The sequence below is a fragment of the Colius striatus genome, chromosome 3 (genome assembly GCF_028858725.1).
Source record: "Colius striatus isolate bColStr4 chromosome 3, bColStr4.1.hap1, whole genome shotgun sequence".
NCBI lineage: Eukaryota > Metazoa > Chordata > Aves > Coliiformes > Coliidae > Colius > Colius striatus.
This window is the reverse complement of record NC_084761.1, coordinates 85912641-85937010: the sequence shown is the minus strand read 5'-3', so window position 1 is coordinate 85937010 and position 24370 is coordinate 85912641. Positions and strand designations below refer to the sequence as shown.

The 24370-nt window shown below is 35.5% G+C and overlaps 1 protein-coding gene across 2 annotated transcripts in view; it reads left to right on the top strand.

Annotated features, from left to right (window-relative positions):
- Positions 1–24370, top strand: part of STX18 (syntaxin 18) — a 64490-nt gene that overhangs the window by 10189 nt on the left and 29931 nt on the right. For both annotated transcript variants that reach the window (XM_061992904.1, XM_061992902.1), the window contains exon 2: positions 20731–20798. In XM_061992904.1, coding sequence (XP_061848888.1) covers positions 20731–20798 — 68 coding nt within the window. The remainder of the gene's footprint in view (positions 1–20730; positions 20799–24370) is intronic.

The following is a 24370-nucleotide window of genomic DNA, read 5'->3' as shown; positions in this document are numbered from 1 at the left end:
AGAAACTGAAGTTTTTAAAAGATACAATTTTCATGAAGCGTAGGGGGAATTGCCAATTTAAAATGTATAGCACTACAAAAATTACAATGTTGAGTCCAGTTCTCATGTCAACCTTTTTCAGAAATGTGGTGGTGATGATGGTGGGAGTTTGTTTAGTTTTGTTTTTTATAGAAAAGAGCTACAAAAATGGTGTGAAAAAATCTACTTTGTGGTGAGAATTTTTGTGATGATCATAAGAAAAAAGTCTCCTGTTTGTTCAAGGATCTTAAGAAAAAGCAAAAAGAAGCTACATTCCTGTAAAAAAGTACACATTATTTGTGGTGTGATTCAGCTGATCTTTGGTAGAGTCTACGTCACTTAAAGTTTCAGTCAAGTGCATATATTCCAAAATACATACAGCACACTACAAGTAATGCAGGAGTTAATGCATAGAAATGGCTTAAGAATTCCTTTTTACATATGGGACACTGCTTTGTACCAAAGCAAAGAATTGGATACTAGTTTTCCAAATCCTAGACTATTGCTCCAGTGACCTATGACTCTGATCAGTCTGACCTTAGACTGTGTGAATGTCTGAATGTTCTGTCTTCATTTTTAATAATAAATGCATTTACAGGAAACAACGTGTTAAAGTGTTTCTAAAATAAAATAGTGGCATTAGACTTCACAGCGTGTTTAATCTAGTTAGCTGTTATAGAAACAACTTGCCACAAAGTAAGAAATCACTTTTTAATGACAAGGGATTTTTTGACTTCTTGTTTAAAATTTCAGAGAGTGAATGGATATGTACATCCAGTGAAATGTATTAAAGCAGTTAAATGATTTTTTTCTTCAAAGATTGAAGGAGTCATCAACCAATGTGAGATATGCGTAGCTTGATTAATACTACATTGCTCTAGTCGGGATACTTACTGACTGTTTCGTATGTATGAGATGGATATGTCCTTTCTTTGTTTTTTAAAGATTTGTGTAAAGACACAGTGTTGCACCGTAATGTGAGAGTAGCTTACTATAAGAATACACCTTACTTCTCTTAATGGTGTTGTTTCAGATTCTTAATATTTTTGGTTCACTGTTGAACCCGTAAAAGTACAGATGGGAAATACGAGAGCTCAGGTACAGTTTCTTATGGTTTTTAATACAATGTAAAGGAGTGTACAGGAAGTACAGGAAAATATTTCATGGAGATAATCAACAGTTGTAGGAAAAAATATCAAAGAGTTAATTGGTTGATCTGAAGTGTGACCTAGCATAACATCTTATATTGTATTTATTTTCTTCTGTGCTGTGGCGTACAGAGTGCACAACGCTGTGGTCTGGCTGTTACTTTACCATTTCTTCACAATCTATTGTCTGAAAAATTGCAGTAGTTTCAGGAGTGGTTTGTGGGTTCACACGATATGCTTGAAATATTTGTAATAATTTTATTTTGTAGGGAAAATATTTTTTTTGAAGGAAACTTCTTGCTTACACTGAATGAAAAGAAGCCTTTTCTATGTAGCTCTTCAGTAATGAGCGATTCTTCTTTTATTAAGCGTGTGCACCCTAGGTAAATTCTAATTGAGTATTATTCTAATTTTAAATAAATGATTTTTAAAGCATCCACTAGAGGTATGAGAATGAAAATAAAGCAAATATTACGTGGATTTTATCTTTTGAGTAAATTTGCACACTTATTTTAGACACTAATAAGAATCAGAAGTTTACTTCAAAGATTTTTTATTTATTTGCTTATATGTGGTTGTTACTGATACTTTCATATTTTAAAAAGAGCTACTATTACAAAACCCCATTGTTTGTTTGCAGACATTTTATGGATTGAACTATTTTGAACAATCTGATTTGTATCAATCAGTTTTTAAAATATAGTGGAAGAAGTTTCTTCTTTCAGTGAGGCTTGTAAATTGTAGTGGGAATTCTACACAGCTCGATGATGACAGACATGACCTTCTGTCAGAGCAGGCGTACAAATAACTGTTATTATCATGCATCTTTCTGCTGGGGCTTTGTGGTGGTTGTTTCTGGCTTCAAGTTTTGTCCCTTTCCTGGAGGACTTTGAAATAATATGAATAAAATGTTAATCCTGAAAATTACAGGAGATAATTTGCTATGCTCTTAAACCTCCTTCATTAGCACACTTGGAGACAGAGAGCTATTATATTAACATATTTCCTATTATCCTTATTACCGGTGCTTAAATGTCAAGTCTCTGGCAGAATAAATCAGTAGGTGTCTGATGGTATAAAGATAACTGACTGAAGCTGTTGCTAGTGAGATATTGTTGATTAAACACAAATGCATAATGTAACAGAAAATGCTTTCACATTGGAATTTTATAAACAGGAATATTGTTGTGGTGCAAATGAACTGAAACTCTTGAATAGTGAGTTGTTCAGAATTAAGTTTCCTACCTTTTTCAAGACTATAAACCAGACTGTTATGTAGCTTCTGACTGCATGGTCTGTTTTCTGCTTTAAGTTGCTAGTATGGTAGCTCTGAGAATCCCTAACAGAGAGCAGAGCTAGATATCCTTTGCGGAGCATTTGAACTTTTAACTTAGCAAAACATTTAAAGATGCAAGATGAAATTCTGGTTGTACTCAAACAGGCTGTAGAGTTATGGTTGATCTAATTTAAGGAAAGATTTTTACAGAGAATTCTTAGCAGAGTAGAAGTTTAATGCTCATTTTTTTTTCCCCATGATTGCCTTGTGAATGAGAGTGAGGATGAATGCTCAAATAAGAGTATAAAACTAAAGTCTTCTCAAGTGCTTTTGATTATGTTTTAATAAAGGTACATTCCTTTTTGTTATTTGCAAGAAGTGAACTGAATTAATTTGGATTACCCGTACATTGTTCAATTGAGTCCTAAGAGAGCATTCTATGAAACTTCTGCCAAATGGGAAGGTATTATGAGTAAGGACACTTCTAATTTGTATTATTTATTCATATCTCCAAAGATATTCTGTGCCCTAAACCAAAATAATTCTACAAATATTTATGCATAAAAGTTGCTGGGTAAAACTTGCAATCTTTGAAGAAAGTGTAGTCTTGAAAGTAAGTACGAGTTGTAGCAATTAACCTACATGCACATTTATAATTCTAGAAAGTGGACAGTGCATTACATTCAAAGACTGGATCTGAGAGACCCAAATTGCTTAAAACATCAGTTATTGAAGATATCCCCTTGGGACTTTGAAAAACCAGTTAACAGATGAAAGTACGTTTTGAAAAGTTTGACCTTACAGGCTATCATAAAATGAATCAAAACAATTCTTTCCTCCCCTGAAATGTACAGAACCCATCTGTATCTAATCCAGTAATTATAGACTGAGTTCAATTACCTTTTCAAACTTGGAGCAGACTGGAGACTAGGCAGTGAACAAACACAGGGTTTTGTCTAGACCTCAATTGACCACAGTCTAAAACTTGAATTTATATCTAATTTTATTTTTAGCTTCATTTGATAGCTTTTAAAGGATTTCTTTTGCTACCTAGCTGTTAAATCATGAAAGTTTTTACTTTTGACCTGGTGTTTATGGCTAAATTTTTGTCCCAGTAAAGTGAATAAAATGACACCAACTCCTAAGAGTTTAGTGGAAGGATAATTTTAAATGTAGTAAAACCAGGTTAACCAACTCTGTTGCGTCTTTAATATTGTTGTAATGAAATTACAAAGTAATCTGAACAAAGTTATGTAATTTATTATCAGTGCTCATGTCTGTGTATTTAAAGTTTGATGGGTTTTGCCCTTTTGGGAAAATGAACCCAAAACCTACTTGACTGCCATGTTGCCAGTAGTTGATACACATTAGAAACTATGCCGAAAGTATATTTTTGGCAACTTTATTAATTTATTTCAGTTAGAGCAAACAGACTATCCATTCAACCATACAGACAATGTTAAAGAACACATACACAGTTACAAGTTATAGCAGTTAGTATAGGTTTGTCTCTTTGACCACCCAATTGAAGCCCAGGAATCTTCCAATACTATTCCACAAAGGAAACAAATCACATACCATACATCTTGCTGAGTAGAGTCTTGCACTGCATTTGCTGTCTGACATAGGAACATTGCCAATATAATGTTCTTACTCCTTCTAGTACAACCTTCTGTGCAACCTTCAATTGGAAAGCATTCTTTGCAATAAAGGCGCGTGTAGTTTGCAGAAACCAACCACAATGTGCAAGACTTTTGTTGTAGTACATTTCCTATCTCTTGAATAGCAGTGGAGGGGGAACAGTTAAGGACAGAATGAACACCACATTTTTAACTTTTAGCTGTGTGGTATGCTTTTGATGGAATGGCATCTCTTGGCAAGTGAAGGCTATGATAATTGGTGCTTTTAGTTTAACTTGTTCTTAATAGTAATCGGTATTTTGTAGCAGTTGCTGTAATTAGTGAAGAATGTGGTTCATGATGACTTCCAAGTCAACACATGTTTAGTGAGTAAGGCATACTGTTCCAGTGCCTAGTAAATTCAGTGTGTGACAAGCAGGAATCTTTTTATGTTTAATTAGTTTTCCTTGTGACACTTCTAATGAAATGCTGCATAACTGTAAAAGCTGAATGGGCCAAGAGATTGCATTGATTATTCTGAATGTATTTTGTCACTATATTTTATAAGCATAAAAGTTCACTAATATTTGTCTTTGGGTTTTTTTCTGTAGTATATAGTACTTTTCAGGATGAATGATAGTGTTCTGAAAAGGTAATAGGGAAGTATATAAAATTATTTTAATAACTCTAATTATAAAGCAAAATTTGTAATAGAATGTGATGAGGAATGTAGTATTTTTTGGTATATAGCATCAGTCTGGGTTTGGTGGCTTTGGTGTTACTTTTCAAAGAAGGGGAACTGTCATACACTCAGAAGTCATGAAATCCAGTCTTCAATTTCAGTCCTTCATTAAAATCCTATTTATAAAACCACTGAGAACTTCTTGTTTCCTCTCAACCTTAACTCCACATCAGGCACTAAGATGACCTTTCAGCTCTTGCTAATGACCAATGTCATAATCTGTTATATGATCATATTTGTATTAGAACATTTATCATAGAAGATAAAACCATATGCTGGCTAGAAACATTCAGCACTTCAAATAAGCCCCCCCACCTTTTTTTTCTCTTTACCATAATAGCTATAAGAAGTAATTCACTTGTAAATTCTGCCATCCAACAAACCAACAGGCCTTGTAACTGAACGTAACGGAATTTCTGATTTTTTAATTTATGTAATAAAATTGTGTTGTAGCTTCATAGGAAAAGGCTGCTATATCCAGGATGCTGAATCTGTCACTCGTACTCCTTTTTGTTTTATAGGGCATAATTTTTGCATAGAATGAAAGCATTTTAGACCAATGACTAAAACTAGGATGTTAGTAAAGGACATGCCTTTAGTCTTACCTGAAATGAGTAGTCTGTCTTGTGCACTATGTTTAGTCAGATCTGGGTAATTTTTATTCTAAGTGTAGTGACACTCTTCTCACCCCAAATGCTAAGGCTGTTTTTGAACAGTGTTTTAGCAGTAATTATAAAGATTTAAAAAGAGAAAAAAAATTGTCTTACAGTAAAAATGGAAAAATTACTGTTTAGGAGTCTCTTCCAAGAGTTTTTCCTGACCTTATCAACTCTCTGTCCCACATGAGGCTTTGTTGGTTGGTACAGTTCCACCTCTTTGCTCACTGGCAAAAGGACTTTGTGACTGTTGAAAGAAACCACCGAATTTGAGTTAGAAACTAGCATTCAACTAACACTGCATTGCCTATCCTTTATGTTGGTAATGTAAAATTAAAATGGTCAATATTATTATATTATTTCTTAAAAAATAATTATGTTTTCATTTTAGTGTTTTTTAAAAGTGAAAGTACTTGTGCCTCAGTGGATATTTTTGTGTTGACTGTTTTAAAACCAGATTACTTAAGTCAGCCCAGATAATTGTACGTTTAGTCCTCTGCCTTCAAGCACAAGCTCTGAAACAGATAGAGACCATGCTTTTTTTAACTGCATCTGTTCAAGTAAATGCATTTCATTTTCCTTGTATGGTCGTTTTTTAAATCTAAAGGGAATCTTAACTGTATGATAATCCCTGGACTTTCAGTTTAACTGAAAGAAAAATCATGTTACTTCAAAGTTACAGTTCAGCTAATTTGATACAGTGCAACTAAATATAACTAAAGTTACATTAGTAAAACTTTCTATTTAGACAACAGATTTTATTTTCCTTCTCTGTCTTTTTGTCAGTATTTCTATCTCTTCCGTATTTGTTGATATAGTGATATCAGACAGACACTTGAGTTGCTTATTGCATATGCAGCATACCTTCAGACTGGTTTAGATACTGTGGCTTTCCGTATCTGCACTGCTGCTATACGGTTTCAGAGTTGTACAGTGTGTTCAACAATATGCTTTTCAGTTGATGTAATATGAGAGCTGCAGACATTTGAAATTGTTTTGTGTTTCTGTGGCAAACAATTGTAATTTTGGGATGCTCTGGATCTAAAGCTGGTATACCAAGGAGTAAAACGTGCTATTAAAAATATGAGGTCAGATTAACTTTCTCTTTGCTAGCATATATATGATACACAGCATTTTGTTTAGGCTAATTAAAACACTTTCAAGTAGAATATTTGATATCCTAATATTTTTGATTACTGATTTGGAGAGGTTGTTTCTTCCCCAAGTGGTTTGTTTGTTGGGGTATTTTTATTTACTTAAATAAGTCCCATTCTTTCAACTACCCACTAGCTTGTGTATCTCTGGTATCTGTTCTACATTTGCTCTGAAAATACATTTATGACTTTAGCCAGGATATATCTTTGGTATCTGTTGTACTCTGAAAATACAGTTATTACTTTAGCTAGGATATATCTTATGATGTTTTGAGGTTTTTTCACTGTCTGCCTCAGACCATGCACTTCTGCACTCATTTGTATTTTCTCTTCCGTCATCATTTCTTCCCTTCATTCCTTTTTCGGTATTGCTCTTGTTTTCTCACCTCTGTGCCACAGCTTTACCAACTCTTGTTCCATCTACATATATATTACGTTACCACGTAATCTTGACCATTCTTCTTATGATAAATTCCCTTCCCACTATTAAGCTTTCATGTTTTAATTCTGATTCATAGCCTTAAAATTTTCATCTTAAAGGTACTAGTGTGAGAGCTCCCCAGTGAGAAGGTATCTTGTGTTTACTTTTCTTTCTAAGTATATATGCCAGTGCATGGCAAAATCCTGACATGCTGGTGAGATGTGTGTTGATAATACCAACTCATCTGTAATGTACAGCAGAACTGTGGAGTAGTCCCTATTTTATTCTTTCTAGCAGATTGTTTCAAATAAAAACATAACTCAAAATCATTTTGCAAAACGGTAATTTAATAGATTTTTTTGTCTTCTGAAGCTTTCCTGATTCATCAGTTTACAGGATAAGCACAATTTGTTTATTCTCACTGGTAGTTAACATGATCTTATCTCGGTGTACCTAAATGGTGGGTAACTGACTGTGCTCTCACTGCAAAGTGCTTGTGAACGTAAATCTGTCAATAAATACACGTCGGTGTGTGTTTCACCACCTTGCTTCCTAAGATTGTCTCACGACTGGCTGGGCACTTAGTTGTATTTATAGTCAGTAATTTCAGAATGGAGACTTGCTTTCTTGAGCAGCCATGAAATTAATTCCATAGTTTACAGTCTTTTTGTCTTGGAGGCCCTTTGGAGTTGGCTACTGGCCGAAACCTCTGACTTGATGCAGCAGTATATGGTGGTGGTATGTCTCAGTGCAGATGCCATTTCTTTTTATTTCAGCCAACTCTTTTCTTTCCTCTTCTTGTGTGTCTGCATGAAGTTTTTTACTTTAGTTCGTTTGATTTGTTTCTGTGTTCTCTTCCTATTTGTACATTGCATGTTTTCTGTGTATGAACACCATCAAAAAGCTACTTACTATGTTACATTGTAGATTCCTATGAATTCCAGGCTTTATAAAGATGGGCATAATGCTATCAGAATTGAGTAACAGGTTGCAGAAACAGGTTATCTGTTACAGTAACTAGGTGGGTTAGCTGGGAGACAAGAATAGACTGTTGTATTTTCAGGTGTTTCATATGGCCTTGCAAGGTTCTCTCATTGAGTCTTATCTTTCCCACCCGGTTTACAAGCCAAGCTTTCATATCCACGTGAACCTTGAGTTTGGCTGAGTCTTCTAAATCATTCTTTACAGACTGGGGTAAGAGGAAGACATCAGAAGTTTATATCTCCCATGTTAGCATTGGTTAGGATGATGTATATTCAGGTGTTTTGTTACACAATTGCTTAGCTCACTCCAATAATACCCCAGTTTCTTTTCAACTGACTAATAAAGACGTTTCAAGAGCAATGTCTTTAGAGCAAGATACTCATGGCCCTTAAAGTGTGATATTTTGATATATTTTTGCCATTGCTGCTAAAGAGCATTGCTAGGTACAGAGATTTTCATAAATCTCTCTTTGAGGTGCTGGTAAGAGGAACGTATATAGTACATTCAATGTCTTCAGACCTTGGATACAGCTGGAAGAAATTGACAGTTTTCCTGAGAGGGTAGGGTACATGTGTGTGGAGGAGGGAGTGCAAGGAGAGGGTAACAGGAGCACGCAATACTCTTAGTATTGCAATACTCTCAGTCTATAGGAAACACCTTTTTTTTTTTCTTGAACATAATGTCACTTTATCTATGCTGACGTATAAAAATGTTTCCCAGTTTGTGGGTTTTTCCCCTTCTCTACTGTTCGCAATTTTTTTATATTACAAACTCATTTTTTATCTTGCAATATCATAGCAGTTTCTCATGATTAATGTTATTATTAAAAATGTTTCTTACCTTTCATTTCATCTCTTTAATTTTTTTCTTACTGATTGACATTGATTTTTAATAAAATTGAAGTACTCAGAAACCCGAATGCTTTGTTAAGTTGGTTAAGTATGATTAAGTTGTAAGAAGTAGCCCATCAAGTAAAATCTTACAACTGCATACAAAACTATCTGTTGAATTAAAAGCCAAGAAATCCAACTTTAATTTACAATAGCAGTGTTCTGACTTTCATTAAATAATGTTTTATTCTATTTTGTTTAAACTCAAGATTAATTTCTATGGTTAGAGTGGATATAAATCTCTAGGTTGATTTCTGAAGGGGCTTATTTTTTCAGAAGAGGGCTGACAGTCTCTTCTTAAAAGAACCTATTACTTAATTTTATTTTTCTAAGTTTAAATGCTTAAAAAATATTTGTAATGCCACCCCAAAGGCGTCATAAAAATGTAAAAATAATTATACTGTAAAATTAACAAAAATTACAGGAAATGGACGTTTAAAAAAAATCTTTCTGAGATTCATGGCTGAGAAAGTGAGAAAGGAAAAGTGTTTTACTTCACGACTTAAATTCTTGTCAGGAGTTTCTGCTTTCAGTGATTAAAAGTATACTTTTGAATTGTCAGCATTACTCCGATGCGGAACAATAGCATTGATTTCCCTTTTAATTACAACTAAAGCTTGCTGCTCTCAAATTCTGCAAGCACTTTCTTGGGAGAAATTTCTAGAGAAATTCTATAGGATTTTTTTCAAATAGAAATGATCCTTCTCCATGACTGGGGGCAACCATTTTTTTCACAAGCCAAACTAGGCTTATGAAACTAGGCTATGAAACAAACTAGGCTACCCCTAGGTAGAACAAAGCCAACATGAATAGTGTTTTGTGGTGATACTTTTTCATGCCATATTATTATACATTAGCTTGAGAAGCTAATGGTGATGTGGTAGTTAATAGAAATGTGACAGACCAATGTAGTCTAAAGGAAGGGATTTTTCTGAGATACAATGGCTGGACTTGAGTCCTGTCATAAGATTCTTGAGTGGGGACAAAGGTAGGTGCCTTTATTCTCAGTGATGCTTTTGGGCTAGCTTGTACTCTGGTAAGTATGTAAGTATATCCCTTGCTGGAGAGTTGAGAATCTCTCATGGTTTGCCTTAATTATAAGACACTTCTATTTCCTAGAAAGGGACAGAGTGAAAGGAACATGATAATATTAGCAGACTGGATTTCAGGCTGACTCTGTTAGTATCCCTGTCCAGTCCACAGAACAAATCACAAAATGGTAGGGGTTGGAAGGGACCTTTAGAGATCATCCAGTCCAACCCCCGTGCCAAAGCAGGTTCACCTAAATCAGGTCACACAGGAACATGTAGAGGTGGGTGTTGAAGACCTTCAGAGGAGACTCCACACCCTCCCTGGGCAGCCTGTGCCAGTGCTCTGGTCCAAGAGTTGTTAAAAGGATTATCCTTTTTTTTTGCTACTGTTGCTTTCCTCACCTGAGTTTAGCCAAAATTTTTGTTGCCATAAGGACTAGTGGAGAAACGTTCCCTAGGGATGGATGTAGGAGTTTTTTGTTGGATTCTACTTCCTAGGTGCTCTAACAGAGTAGTAGCTTGCTCAGAAAATGCAGCAAAGCAGTCCACTTGAAATGGGGCAGCATAGAAGAGATCTCTGTGTCTGATTGAGAAACTTTATTTACCGAAGACATGAATAGCCTCTATCAGTATGTCACTCTGCATCAGCCACATGAGGACTTACAGTGGCTAGGGCCCGCTCAGTTCCTAAGATTTAGGGCAGGTGACCCAGGTCTTAGGATTTTCTGTTACATGAGTGATGGGGAGGGAAAAGGGCCCTTTGTCTTAATTTTTCTGCTGATACCATAAAGCACTTAGGTGAAAATCCTAATGTGTACAGAATTAGCTTCTTTCCAGTATATTTGTTTGCCTCTGTGCCTGATCTGTACATATTCTTTAGACAAGGAATTGTAAACTTCTCATTTCCAACTGGGTGTTTTCTTGGTCCAGTGCAGTGTTTTAATGGGGGCCAAATTTATTTGGCCTAAATGCTAGAGCAGCCACTAATATTTCATCTGTGTAATACAAATGAATGTGTTGAATATAATGAAAGGATTTTTGCACCAAGAATACTATTGTGCCAATGGTGAAAATCCAGAAAAATACTTGAACGCTGAAACAAAATGGTGCTTGTCCTCCTGAACTGTATTTGACAGAGTGGTAGGATTTTGAAGGACAGGGTAAGTGCTGTGTCAGTTTGTACAGCATCAGCATGTAGGTGTATTAGTGTAGATACACCAAAAATGAAGAAATATAAATAAAAAGGGACTGCCAGAGGAATGTGGGACTGTGGCATATATGAGTCTCTGGTCCAGCTGCAGGTTCAGCAGATTGCATATTGGCACAGCTGATGGCACAGGCTTCGCTGCTTGGATGCCCTGAGGTGGCTTCTGCTGAAGCAGATTCCCTTTAGTCCCAAAGTGAAGCACATGCACACATAAGTCTCTCTGAATTGCACTGCAAAATCTTGGATTCTGAATTGCATAATGATGGCCAGACAGACTAACCTTTTATTACCATGTATCTGTTAAATGAGACTGGATATCTCTTTATGTTTTCAAACGTTTTTGAGTCAGAAACAGTACTAAATAAGTTCAGACTGTGAGAACAAGGGGCAAGAAAAATATCTCTTGCAAAAAGACACGAGCGAAATTGAATGCAGTTAATGGAAAGGTTGTAAATGGAGCGTTTTGAACAGCAATGGTAAAGGCCAATTATTGCAAATATGTATTTTGACCAATTTACTTTTATCTCTCAACCAAAACATTCCCCACAATTGTTGTGGGGCTTATATTTTAGTCAATGAGGTTTTGGATGATTGCATAAAAATATAAATGTTAAACAAAGTTATGATTAGAGTTGGACAATAAACAAGAAAAAAGGGAAATGGTAAGTTTTATTAAAGTCAGATGTTGTTGGTTTTCTTTTTTTTTTATTTAAAGTATTTGTTGCCACAGAGAACAAATGAAGACTGGTTACTAAAAACATATGACATTGTAGAAATCATGCTTTATTTTTTTTTTCTGGAGATCACCTCATGTTTCTGTTCACTCTCTACAAGCCATTTTCAGAATATTTAGATGTGCTTTGGTATGTGCAGGTATCAAGCCAATGTGTTCCATGGAGACCTAAGAAAACAGTAACAAAATTAACATGAACCTGTCTTGAATTCAAAGTGTATTGCAATTTTCTGTTTCAGAATTGAAATTCAGTGCTTATAAGTAATCATCCTATACAGTAATATTCCTCCCATTTATTTATAGATGCCTAAACAAAAAGCTTTAAAGTGGTTTTAAGAATATGCAATATCCTTTAGGGTCAGTTCAATCTTTAAAAAAATTGACAACTTCAAAAGACTTTTTCTATAATGTTGTAGTTTGCTGTAGGTACCACAGCCATTTAAAAAACATCCAGCGACTCCACCACCCAAATAATTCCCCAGTAAAACCTTCATCTAGTGATAATACTGGGTACTTTCAGACTTTAATGTGGTCAGCGGAGAACTGGAGCTTTCAAGCTCTCAGGTCTTAATTTTGCTTTACTCTTCTAATAAGAGCCTTGAATAAAAAAATGTTTTGCTGTTGTGCCACAAAACTGCAAAAATAATCTTTTCCTTTTTCACTTGTCTAAATCTTGTACCAACCCTGCATTATTTTTGAAGAAGCATGGGAAGATAAAATGTGAAGCTTTTAGGCTGATAGTGATTTATTTAGTACTAAATTTTCTACTTTATATAATAAACAGTGAATAAAAAAATAAAAATAACCAACTGGAGATATAAAGTGCACTTTAGAGACTATAAATTTTTAAAATGTGAACTGATAGCAGCAAAAATCAATGAGAGACAGTTTTTGAACTGCACATGTAGTTTATAGCTATATGCCAAGTAAAGCAGGAACTTAAAAACAAGAAAGTATTAACTTGAAAAGCAAACTGGTTTGTTCTTTGCTGTGCAAGACAGTGCTTTTTTAACTTTTTCCTTTTTACCAGTTGATTGATATTAAGCAAAGGGAAGCATTTTCTGCTACAGGCCAGATGTTAGGATATTGGCTTTGCTTCGTACTGCAGTTCGGGGGGTTTCTTAATCAGTTTGTTAATGATCACCAAACACTGCCTGTGGAATTCCGCAAAATGGATTTATCTTCCAACGTCACACAATGACTAATGAAAATGTTTATTTTAAATTTTAAAAGTACTGATAATATTGCACATTGTACTTTTAAATTATTTTAAAAGTTTTGTACCAACTTTACTTTGAAGAGTCAAAATGCTTCAGTCTTCATTTTCATGGCTTTTAATTCAATTAATTCCATTTTGAATACCCTTATCCCATGTACTACGTGTTTTATTAATACAACACCTCATTGTTAGTTATACTAATTCCTTTGCTATGAATACAAGGGTGCTTATAAAATGCAATTAAAATGTTTCCCTGCCTATTGCTGCTGTTGTAACATATATGCTGATGTAAAGCAGAAGCTGAACAAAGTCACAATTTTCCTGAGATTAGAGGTAGCCAGGCTGGCTGTCTCCTCGCCTCCTGCTCCTCGCTTCCAGCATTGGGCCACCCCCACGCTACAGCTTAGATATTATTTGCTCTTTTGGGTTTCAGATTACGAGAGCAATTGATCTGCGTGACCTATTTTAGAAACTTCCACGTTTGCCGGGGAAACTTAAACCAAATGTATCCCCTCAAGAGACAAATCATCTGAAAACTGTCCGGTTGAAGTTTTTAGGCAGGCAGGGCTCCTCTGCAGTGAATTTTGGTAGGACAGCACCACCTGACGGCCTGCTAAATAAGTCACCATCCAAACCCCCTTAACAGTTTTCACACTATTAAATTCAGAGCTGAAGCTTCAGATCTGAATTTTATCTTTACCGTAATTGATTTATTTTTTGTTGCATGTCACTATATCAGGGAATATCATTCAAAGGTTCTAGTTTTTGAAATGTAGAATCCAGGTAACAGTATTTTAAAACCAAAGTCTTGTCTATTAGACAACATCGTGCAAGGAGCCTGGGTGAGTTCAATGGACTGACAGTGGTTGAAGTGCAACCTAGAAGGAAGCTGTGTGGGACCTAGCCTTTCATGTGTTGTACTTAAAAAATAATACCTATCTAATCAAAGGTGGTTTGTAGTGGAAAACTTCTCCGTAGGAGTAATTTCCGCATCAAAACTTTCCTAACTAGTCTTTTGCAACTCTTAATAGTTGAGATAAAAGCCCAAGCTCTTTATTTTAAGATTTAGTTAATATTAGGGTTTGTTTATGGTATCTGTTATGTTTGGGGTTTATTCCAGATTTCTGAAGATGATTGCCTTCATTACACGCACTGTCACTGGAAAATGTCTTCTTAACAATTTTTTTATAGTAAAAATAAGTTTATGTTGTTACACCAATTACTACATCTCGTTGTACTGAGACTGTACTCTTTTTTTTGTCAGAAATTTGCAGTCTCTAATGTCTTAAATTTAGTGAAATTCATAAATTCTTCTGAAATTGGCAATGGGTATGTTTGGGTTGACTGTGTGCTTGGAACTGAAAACATGATAAGCATCTAGATAGTCATAGCAATCTTAACTTTTTCTGCTTTTTGGAGAGGGAACTGTAGGATACAGTTACCTTCCTGTGAATCTGTAGATGGAATTTCTTTAGGTAAGATACTTGAAGATCAGACTCTTTGGACATATTGAAAAATTAGTTATAAGGGATTTCTTTAATGTTTAATAAGACACTTCCATCAGCAGTGCTTGTCAGTGCTGCTGAATCAACAGTAAATGCCATGCCTCTTTTGACTTTGCAGGAACCTTTTTATTATGTTTTGGGTTTAAGTGTCTTTTAAAGTTTCCTTTCACAAAGTACATCTTTTAAAAATTCAGTGGCAATACAGTGTGAAGTGTAACATCAGTTTTATATGGTAGTAAATAGTTGCTTATTGTTCTGATGGAAGACTGAACTTGATAAAATGCTACGTTTGTTCAATGAAAATGACTATTCAGTGCCGTCGAATTCTCTCTACAATATGTCACGGGAACCTACTCCAATCATTTTAATCGTAAACAATGCTGCTGCTTCTTGCAGTGGGTTAAACGTATGCAAATTGGAACCTACTGTTTCTTGAGTGATCAATTCTTTGTTGGGAGTGGAAAGAAATGTATATATTGCTAAGATACTGAAAGAAGCATATACATCATTGTTTTAAAGTATATGTATCTTTTGAAGATGCTTTGGAATGAATGCTTTCCTCTTTCTCTTATTTAAAAATACAGTCTGCTCTAAAATAATAAGAAAAATCTCAAAATAGAGAGACATCTACCATTTCTAGTTAAGGTCCCAAGTATAAATAGCACTGTGCATGCCACCTGTGGTAGCAGATGGCAGCCATTCACAACTTCCTTTTGTGTTGGACCTGCATTATATGTAATATTTTCTTTTATGTTTTAATAAGAGTTGTTAAAAAAATCCACAGTGGCAGCAAAACACAGCTATATGTATTAAAGAAGTAGTTTACGATGGAGATAAACTTTTTAGAGTGCCAACTGGAACCTGAAGAAACTTACATTACAGAATTTAATGTGAATGTATGAAGTGTTTTTTACTTGCATGATGTTGATGCTTTTGTTGCCACCCAGTGGAAAACTGCTACTGCTTCACTGTAGGGAATCAAGTGGGTTTTCATGATCAGAAATACACTTGGCAGTTTTTAAATAACATCTGGAATCTCCAGCTTTGGTAAGTGAGCTTAGGAGGTTAAATTTCCTAAGTTGTAACTAAATACACCTTTGATGGCAGATGCATCTTTTAGGAAGCTCCCTGCTAGTGCTCTCCAACTTCTGCTCCCCCTTGTGCCAGTACAGGTGTTGATGGAGCTGAAATTAAAGAAACCAGTTCTTTCCACTTGACCTTAAGCATTAATAACCCTCATTTCCAGACAACTAATAATAAACAAATAAAGTCATTTCAGTGTTTACTGTGTGGTACTGACCCTCAAGGGAGTAGTGCCAGTGGGAATGGGAAGAGAAGAGGGAGAGCCTGGAGTTTTGTAACATGTCAGAACGAATGTAACCCTTCTTATGCTGCAGTGAACAGAACTTGGAGAACATGCTGTTAGTAACCACATAACTGATGCTGACAATAGTGAGAGGTAAGGTGTTTTTTTTTCACAGAATCACAGAATCTTAAGGTTTGGAAGGGATCTCGAATGATCAAGTCCAACCCCCATGCCAGAGCAGGGCCACCTAGAGTAGGTTGTGCAGGAACTCGTCTGGTGGGTTTTGAATGGCCACAGAGAAGGACACTTAACAACCCACCTGGGCAGCCTGTTCCAGTGCTCCAGCACCCTCACAGTGAAGAAATATTTCCTTATGTTTCTTTAGAACCTCTTATGTTCCAACTTATGTCTGTTACCCCTTGTTCTATCACTGGACATCATTGAGAAGAGCCTGACTCCATCCTCCTGACATCCACCCTTTATGTGTTTGTAAACATTAATGAGGTCACCCCTCAGTCTCTTCCAAGATAAAGAGCCCCAGCTCCCTCAGCCTTTCCTCATAAGGGAGATGCTCTACTCCATTATCTTTGTGGCCCTGCACTGAACTAATGTGAGTTACCGCTGGAAATTCAGTAGTGTTCTTCCCCAAAAGGTACATTTAGTCTTAATGTAGTGCGAGAGTGTTAACTCTAAAGGGCACTTCTCTAAGCCCTCTTATCCCTTCAGGGAAAAAAAGAAAATTTAATTATTTGAAGGCTGAAGGAGAGGCCTATTTCTTTGCTGCAGACTTTTAGAAAAGAAAAAAAGATAATTTCCAGAGGCAGAGAATAGGAAACATGACAAGAGGTCAATACTCAGATGTGTTTGTGCTTTGTCTTCAGAGTGCTTTCATCTATCCTTCCAATGGCTGTGCCAACTGGAGGTGTCAATGTTTTGAAAACCGACCTATACAGCAAATAGGAAGTTGCAGTTATGATGGATAGAGAAATTGAGTGGAAAAAAATAGATATACTGAAATGCAGGTGGGATTTTAAATTGTTCTAGGACTATTTGAAAGATTAGTTAGAGAAGATACAAAAAATCATTGCAGAGACAGTAAAAAAACAAGGGGAGAGGGAGCAACTGAGTGGCCAGGAAAGCTGTTGCAGAAGGGAAGACTTTGTAGACATAAAGCTGGTTTTGTTAAAATTTCCAGTGAGTTAATTAATGGTATTAAAACCCTCCAAAGGTTTTATAAAGCTAAACATTCTTTAGCTATATAAATAAAAAGAGAAGTATCAAAAATAGTAGATTTGTCATGCAGCTGATGTATAGTTTAAGAGTAGTTTAGGTGTGGTCTCCAGACTTAGATGAATAAGGAAAAAGCCATAGGTCAGCAGGGTAAAAGCAAGACATGTACTGAGAACTAGAGCATACTACTTGTACAAAGTCTCAGAACTTTAGTGCAGTCAAATTGCAGTTATCAGATAACCTCTGGATTGAGTTCAGACACAATGGATATGAGAAATCTCAAGTTCTGAAGGCAGCTATTTTTAATGATAATATATAGAATTGAAGATGGTACCATGTGATCAGAGGGAAGCAAATTTAATGCATATAATTAAGTCAGCAGAGGGAAACTGATGATGGCATCAGCACGGCCTGACCCAAAAGTGGTCCAGGATTCAAAACACCGGTAAACAAGGTAAATTTTAAAATCAATCCCAGAGTAAGATGTATCGGTAAAATTTACTGATGAGAGGAAAGAGCATAATATATTACAGCAAGTGCTGAATGTCTCTGAGGTCTGGAGTTGTGGGACAAGGAAGAAATTCATTAGTAGAATATATAGGTACTGAAGCAGAGAATAAACTTGAAACTAATCAATGAAACAGTGAAAGAAAAGATATTTCCTGGTAAGTTACAAAGTAACTAACACCAGTGAAACGCCCCCTCTGGTCGTCTGCATTGGAAAAGGATGGTAAACTGGAGCAAATGCAAAGGAAACTTATGGTTTAGGCAACTTCAAAACTATGTTTTGTGAAGAAATGTAAAACCTGGAGTTGTTTGTCAGAAGCTACAGAAGTGAGAGGAAGATAAGGATTATTGATGGTAAACTCAAACACAGATGCAGGAAGCAGAGCTCTTAAGAGAAAGGACTGTTTTGAAGCAAGATCAAATGCCTAGAAGTTGGTAATCAGTAAACCTGGAAATTTAACAGTTCTTAGTCATAATAAGAGCAGTAGAATTCCAGTAAAGCTGTTCAGTTGGGACAGGGAGATGCAGTGTTATCTTTAGGCTGGAGCTTGGTAACTTTGTAAAGAGTGTATGGAGGGCCTCTGATAACCCCAGAATAACTGCAGCTTGATAACCCTTGGAGATATCTTCAAGTTTTGTATATGTGTAATCAGGGATATTTTTTGTCTGCAGAATACTAAGCATGGTACCAAAAAAAACCCACTCCAAAACCTGTCTATTTTGTTGAATAAAATTCACATTCCCTTTAATGCTAGTGAGACCTTTTTCACAGATCTTGTTTAATTTTGTTGATATGGTAATGAAAAATTGAATTCAAAACTATGCCAGGAGTACACAGTAAGAAAAGGCAAAAGAGAAATAGCAGCAGTGCTGGTTAGCAGAAGATGCTGTTAGAGTTTGAGGGAAAGTAGAACAAGAAGTCTCACTTCTGATGCAAATCTTGGGAACTAAGTGCTTGATGCGAGTATGGGCATAATGGTGTCATTCTAAATTCATGAAAATAGCTTTACAAATGAAGGAGAGGCAAAGTGGGGTCAGTGCGATTCAAACACACGATGACAATTTTAGCCTAAATAGAATGCTCTTTGTGACTAGATGAATTAATTACTGTAAGACAGTGTTCTTGCTTGTCATTCTGATTCTTTCTGCTTGTTAATCACTCCTAAATTGTAGCTATTGCAGTAATATTAAGATTTATTGCTTATAAAATTTTACTAATCTATGTTCTAGTTTAGTGTTTGTTCATATATTAATGTAAATGTTTTGAAATGTGTTTCGTATTTTACATTTCTATTCTTTATCCTCTGTAGTACTTTGTAGTACTTTCTTTCTGCCTATTAAGTATTATTGTTCTACTGAAACACTGTATGACTGTTTTAAATGTTTTGCTTTCATAGTCAAGCTTAATTTACCTACTCAGCAAATTTCATGACATATCAAGTCTGATCTGAGAAAGAGATTGCTATACAAAAAATAAGTTCCAATGTGGATGAGAAGGAGCATCTGTAGAATGGTTTCACTTACTCTTTGTTCCTTGTTTGATCTTGTAGTGATTTCAGTATTTCCTTTCTTGTTGCGTATGATGGTGCTAACACTCTTTAGGAAACTTTGGATTTACTGCAGGTTCTAACAGAACTCAGTTTGCTATGAATGGGATGGAATTTCCCCTGCTGTTAATCATGTGGAAAACTGTAAACATGAGAACTAGGAAAGTTCTTATCCAATACTGTGAGTTGTCGAAAAAATGAAACAGAGCAAATAATAATAGGGAAACGTATGTGTATTTATTTGCACAAGGGAACACTTTTTTTTTTAGTTATACAGATCACTATGGTCTTACTAAGTACATTTTTTCCCTCTTACTTTTTTCAAAGAGCTGCTGATCTTTTGAAAAAAAAAATAATTGGGGGAATTAATCTTCTATTTATCCAAACTATTCTGTATTCTTTCTCTGTGGTTTTTGTTTATTTAATTACAAGGAACATTTGCATGAAAATGGGATTTTAAGACTTGAACAGCTTCTGATGCTTTTTCCCAGATATATGGAGTAAATGGCATTTATTGTATTTGTAAACTAAAACAACTGTTGTTTTGTAAAGTTGCTTGCTTGCTTTTTTACACTGAATCATTAATGAATATTTGAAAATATAGTTTAGAAAGGTTCCTCCTGCCTTTCTCTTGAAGTTATATGCTATTAATATATAGAATTCTCTCCCCTACACCTCCCCCCATCATGTCTCTGTCAAGACCTGCCAAGGAAGTCATATTAGAAACGCTCTTATTTCTGTGAACAATTAAATGCCGTTTCTGTATTTCTTTTGTTCTCTGAAATAAGCATCATCTTCTGCTACACCAAGTCTTTTAAATGAGACTAAAACTTGCAAAACTTTCAGATTTTTAGTTTTTTTCATCTTTTCAAAGGAACTTTGTAAAGATTTTTAATAAAGAATGTCAAGTAGATTTATAGTAAAATGTTTTCACAGTGAAGTGGAAATCCAAGAATAGAAATTTGATAGGGATGAATACTCTGGCAAAAGTTATTAATGATTATCAGATGATAGAAATACTACTTTAGTTTGGGCACAAACTGATCATTATCTTCTGGTAAAAACAGAAAGGAGAGGGACAGCACCTTGCTCTATCTTAACCTCAATGTTTATATTGCATCTCATCAGTAAGATGTTAAAAACTTTCTTACATTAACTTTGAAAATGAACTTATTTTCTAAAATGAAGTTAAGATCTGTGCTGCCAATTTAGCTAATATTTCTGTGTTATTGTGTCATACTGTAGTTACAAGTAGTATTTAGTAGTGTTTGCTTTATGCTTTTTGGATAGAAGACATGTTTTTGCTATTTTTTTTCTGAGTTGTGTTTTCATAGAACATATCTTTTTAAAAATAATTTAAAATTTTATGTATTGACTGCTTATAAAATGTGAAAATCCTAATATAAAAGAATAATGTTTTGATAATATTTAATTTCAGAATAAATAGTTTTACAAATTCGTGTTTGAAGCATCAACTTTAAACATAAAACCAATCAGTTCCCTAACCAAACTTTAATTATGATTTCTATTAATTTAGATTTCTCATATTGGAAAGCTGAAAGATTTTCTTCTGCAACATAGAAAGGATTACATTAATGCTTACAGGTAAGTGCACATCATGCTTAAATATTTTTACTTATATATTTTCACATTTATAAAGTGAACTTCTTAAAAATCTGTAATAGCCTAGGGACTAAAACCAAAATGTAGATTTCCTATCAATTGGCTTACTGTAAGCTACTTATAGTCCTGTCAAAAGAAGAAAATGGTCCTAAATAAAATGAGACTCAGAAGATTTCTGTCTCTTTAGACTGAGTTCTGAAACAAAATAAGTTGGCAGTCTGGGTCCAACACCTTTTAGGGACCTGCAGTGCAGAGTAGGTTTCTGAAGTGGTTCTTGAGACAGCAAAATAGTAATTTTAATGATCCAGGTTTTCCATTTCACTGTGTGAGGAGGGGATCTCATCAACACTTATAAATACCTGAAGGGTCGATGTCAAGAGGATGGGACAATGCTTTTTTCTGTAATGTCCAGTGACAGGACAAGGGGTAATGGATATAAGCTGGAACACAAAGAGTTCCATTTAAACATATGGAAAAATGTCTTTCCTGTGAGTGTGAGGGATCCTTGGCACAGGCTGCGCAGGGAGGATGTAGAATCTCCTCTGAAGATTTTCAAACCCGCCTGGATGTGTTCCTGTGTGACCTGATCTAGGTGAACCTGATTTAGCAGGTGATTGGACTAGGTAATCTCTAGAGGTCCTTTCCAGCCCCTACCATTCCGTGATTCTATAATTACCACCTTATTTTATTTCATATTGTAGAAATGGGTTTGTGACACCCTTATGACTGCTATAAATATTTATTTGAAAAACATAGATATCCTCTGCATGTCGTCATATTGCAGACATCACAACATCTAAATAATCATTCTTTTCCTTACTTTTCAGTCTATAGATCTATCTAAGACAAAAAAAATGAGTGATACCACATAATGTTCATTTTTCCCCACATAAAATTTCAATGGGAAATTTTTGTGTGAGGAAGAACACTCACTTGGCCTTTGCCATGCTGTCATTTAGAGCAGGTTGATCTGCTACCCTGATTATAAGGAAAGAGGAGTTTTCCAGTGTTCTTGGACAACATTTTGTTTTGTGATTCATGGTTCAAAACCAAACCTTTTAAAATTCCAACCAAATGTAAAATTGGAAGAATGTACAGTGTGTGGAACAGAATGCATCACAGTTGTGATGCATTAAAGAACTGGGATGCACTCTTTATCAAGATGCCAATGAATTTTTACTAAGTGAATTTTGCACTTTGAAAAGAATGTCATCAAGTTGTTCTTGAGGTCACAGAGGTGGATCATTGTGGCAATGCCCTTCTTGAGGGAGCAGGAGAATATCACTTAACTAAATGTATTTTTTTCACAGTCAGAAGCACACAACTCACTTGGGTGGATTTGAGGAGAGTAGGGTGTGTATAAGCAAATGAAACAGTGTAGGTAAGCTTTCCTTTTTCCACAATCTTCTGAAACTTCACAATTTCCTGAGTTGTCTTTCTCCAGTCCCTCAACATAACTGCAGTATTGGATGGGATGAGTCAGCCTTGTGTGCATTCTGATTGTGCCACAACCCTGACTTAAGCTAAGCTGTTGCTACAGTCAAGGTAGAGAAAATGCAGTCTAAAGTCATCTTGGGTTGAAGACACTGAGTCCCAAGGTAATTTAATACCTTTCTTCAACAGACTTCATAGATACTAAACAGGAACTTTATCCAGACAGGTGTCTGGATAAAGATGTCTGTCCCCCAGGAGACGCTAATAGGAACAGATGAACCATCTGCAATTCCTTAGGCTTGGTCTATATTGGAGCAACAGACTTTCAGACAAACAGCTTCTGGGCCTGAAAGGGTCTGTCATAGTAATAACAATACTATACAATCGGTGGTATCAAAATGTGTGCCTGTGTAGGTGGCCAGAAGACTTCTGACACCATTTTTGTCTCCCTGAGATTTTAAAAGCAGTGTTTTGATGTTTCGAAAATGAAATGAACAAACAAACAAAAGATTTTTGGCATGTTTATAATCATAAGATAAGAGCTATTTGTAGGCAGTGCCAGTGAAAATGAAGCTGGGGGATGTGAATGTCAGTTCTGTGTGCAAGGCAAGTTGAGGAACTGCTTTTCCAAGTAGAAGCAGTGTACGGCTATGTGTAGTGACAGGCTCTCCTTGAAGAACACTAGGTGGAGCTACCAATTTGATACTGAAATAACGGGTTTTACTGTGTGAAAACTTCATGTGAATGCCTAGGCCGAGAAACTGCAAATCATTGCAGTGTGAGCAAACAGTTGGTAGCGGTTACATTTTGGGTGCTATTTATATTTTATTAACAGTAGTGTGTAGAAAATTGAAGTGACAAAAAGAGTAAAAATTTATCCAAGCTATTTTGTTTTCTAGAAGTTTTTTTAGTGTTCATTTTATAAATTCTCTTAACTCATTATCATGGTATTTCTCATTGATTTTCAGCTCCCCACACATCAGATATTAACTAAGGTGAAGAAAAAAGAAGTACCATTTCCTTTATTAAGCTTCCAAATAGTCCTTCAGGTCTCACCTATGATGTCAGATGATTCTACCCTTAATGGTCAAAAGTTCAAATAGATAGTACTGTCAAATTCCATACTAGATTACTGATGCTGTTCTACTTTGATGATAGCATACATAGTCTGTTGTACACTCTTAGCAAATGCCCCACTCATTCAAGACAGCAGTTTTAATATATTTTCAATACTTAAACTATGGAGGGGGAAAAAAAAGGTTTAATTTTGTTCATGGAATTTGACTACTCTGTGTTTTGTCAGTTCTGCTATTTGCTTTTCCAAGTATAGTACAATGTGTTGGTGGAATTCTTCATTCAAGTTACCACATTGACTTATTTTATGCCTTTTAAAACTTCCTCATGTGTTATACCAGGTACTTGATTGCTTCTTCGACCTTACTTTTGCACACTATAAATTCTTTAATAATACAGTTTTTATTTTTGGCATACGTAAAATCTCCTGCTACAGAGGGGATGTCTTTAATTCATTTTTAGAGAAAGCCAACTAGAAGAAGAGGATTAGTTGAAACTGAGGCCCTGACCTATTTTATCTAATGAAATATTTAACTGAAATATCCAAGTTGAGTCTAAAAAGCTCAAGAATCAGTAATTGGATAGTCACCTCCTTTCTTCTTGCTTTCACTGTTAGATACAAAATATGTGAATGGCAAAACACATGAAACAAGTGATCTAAGCGTGCAGACCTATGGGCCATTGCACCTTTATGCTGACTTGTTTATGGAGAGTCATCTGTTTTCTCTTACACATTGTTTTTCAGCTTTCTGTGATAAGGACTTTTCTGGTTTGTTTTCTTGTCTGTTTTATCCTGTCTACTGTGATTCTCTCTTCTGGATAGAACTTCTAAGCACCTTAGCAATACCAGAGATGTGGTATCATCTTCCACTCACAGAGTGAATTAGGATGGAAAGAAACCTGAAACTGATCTGTTAGAAGACTCTGATTTCAGAGGAGCACATATAGAAGCTCCTTCAAACTTCTCTCCAAATGTACAATTACTTCTTGACATTTGTCTTAAAAATTGGGGGTTGTACTGGCAATAATACTTGGGCTTTCTCTGC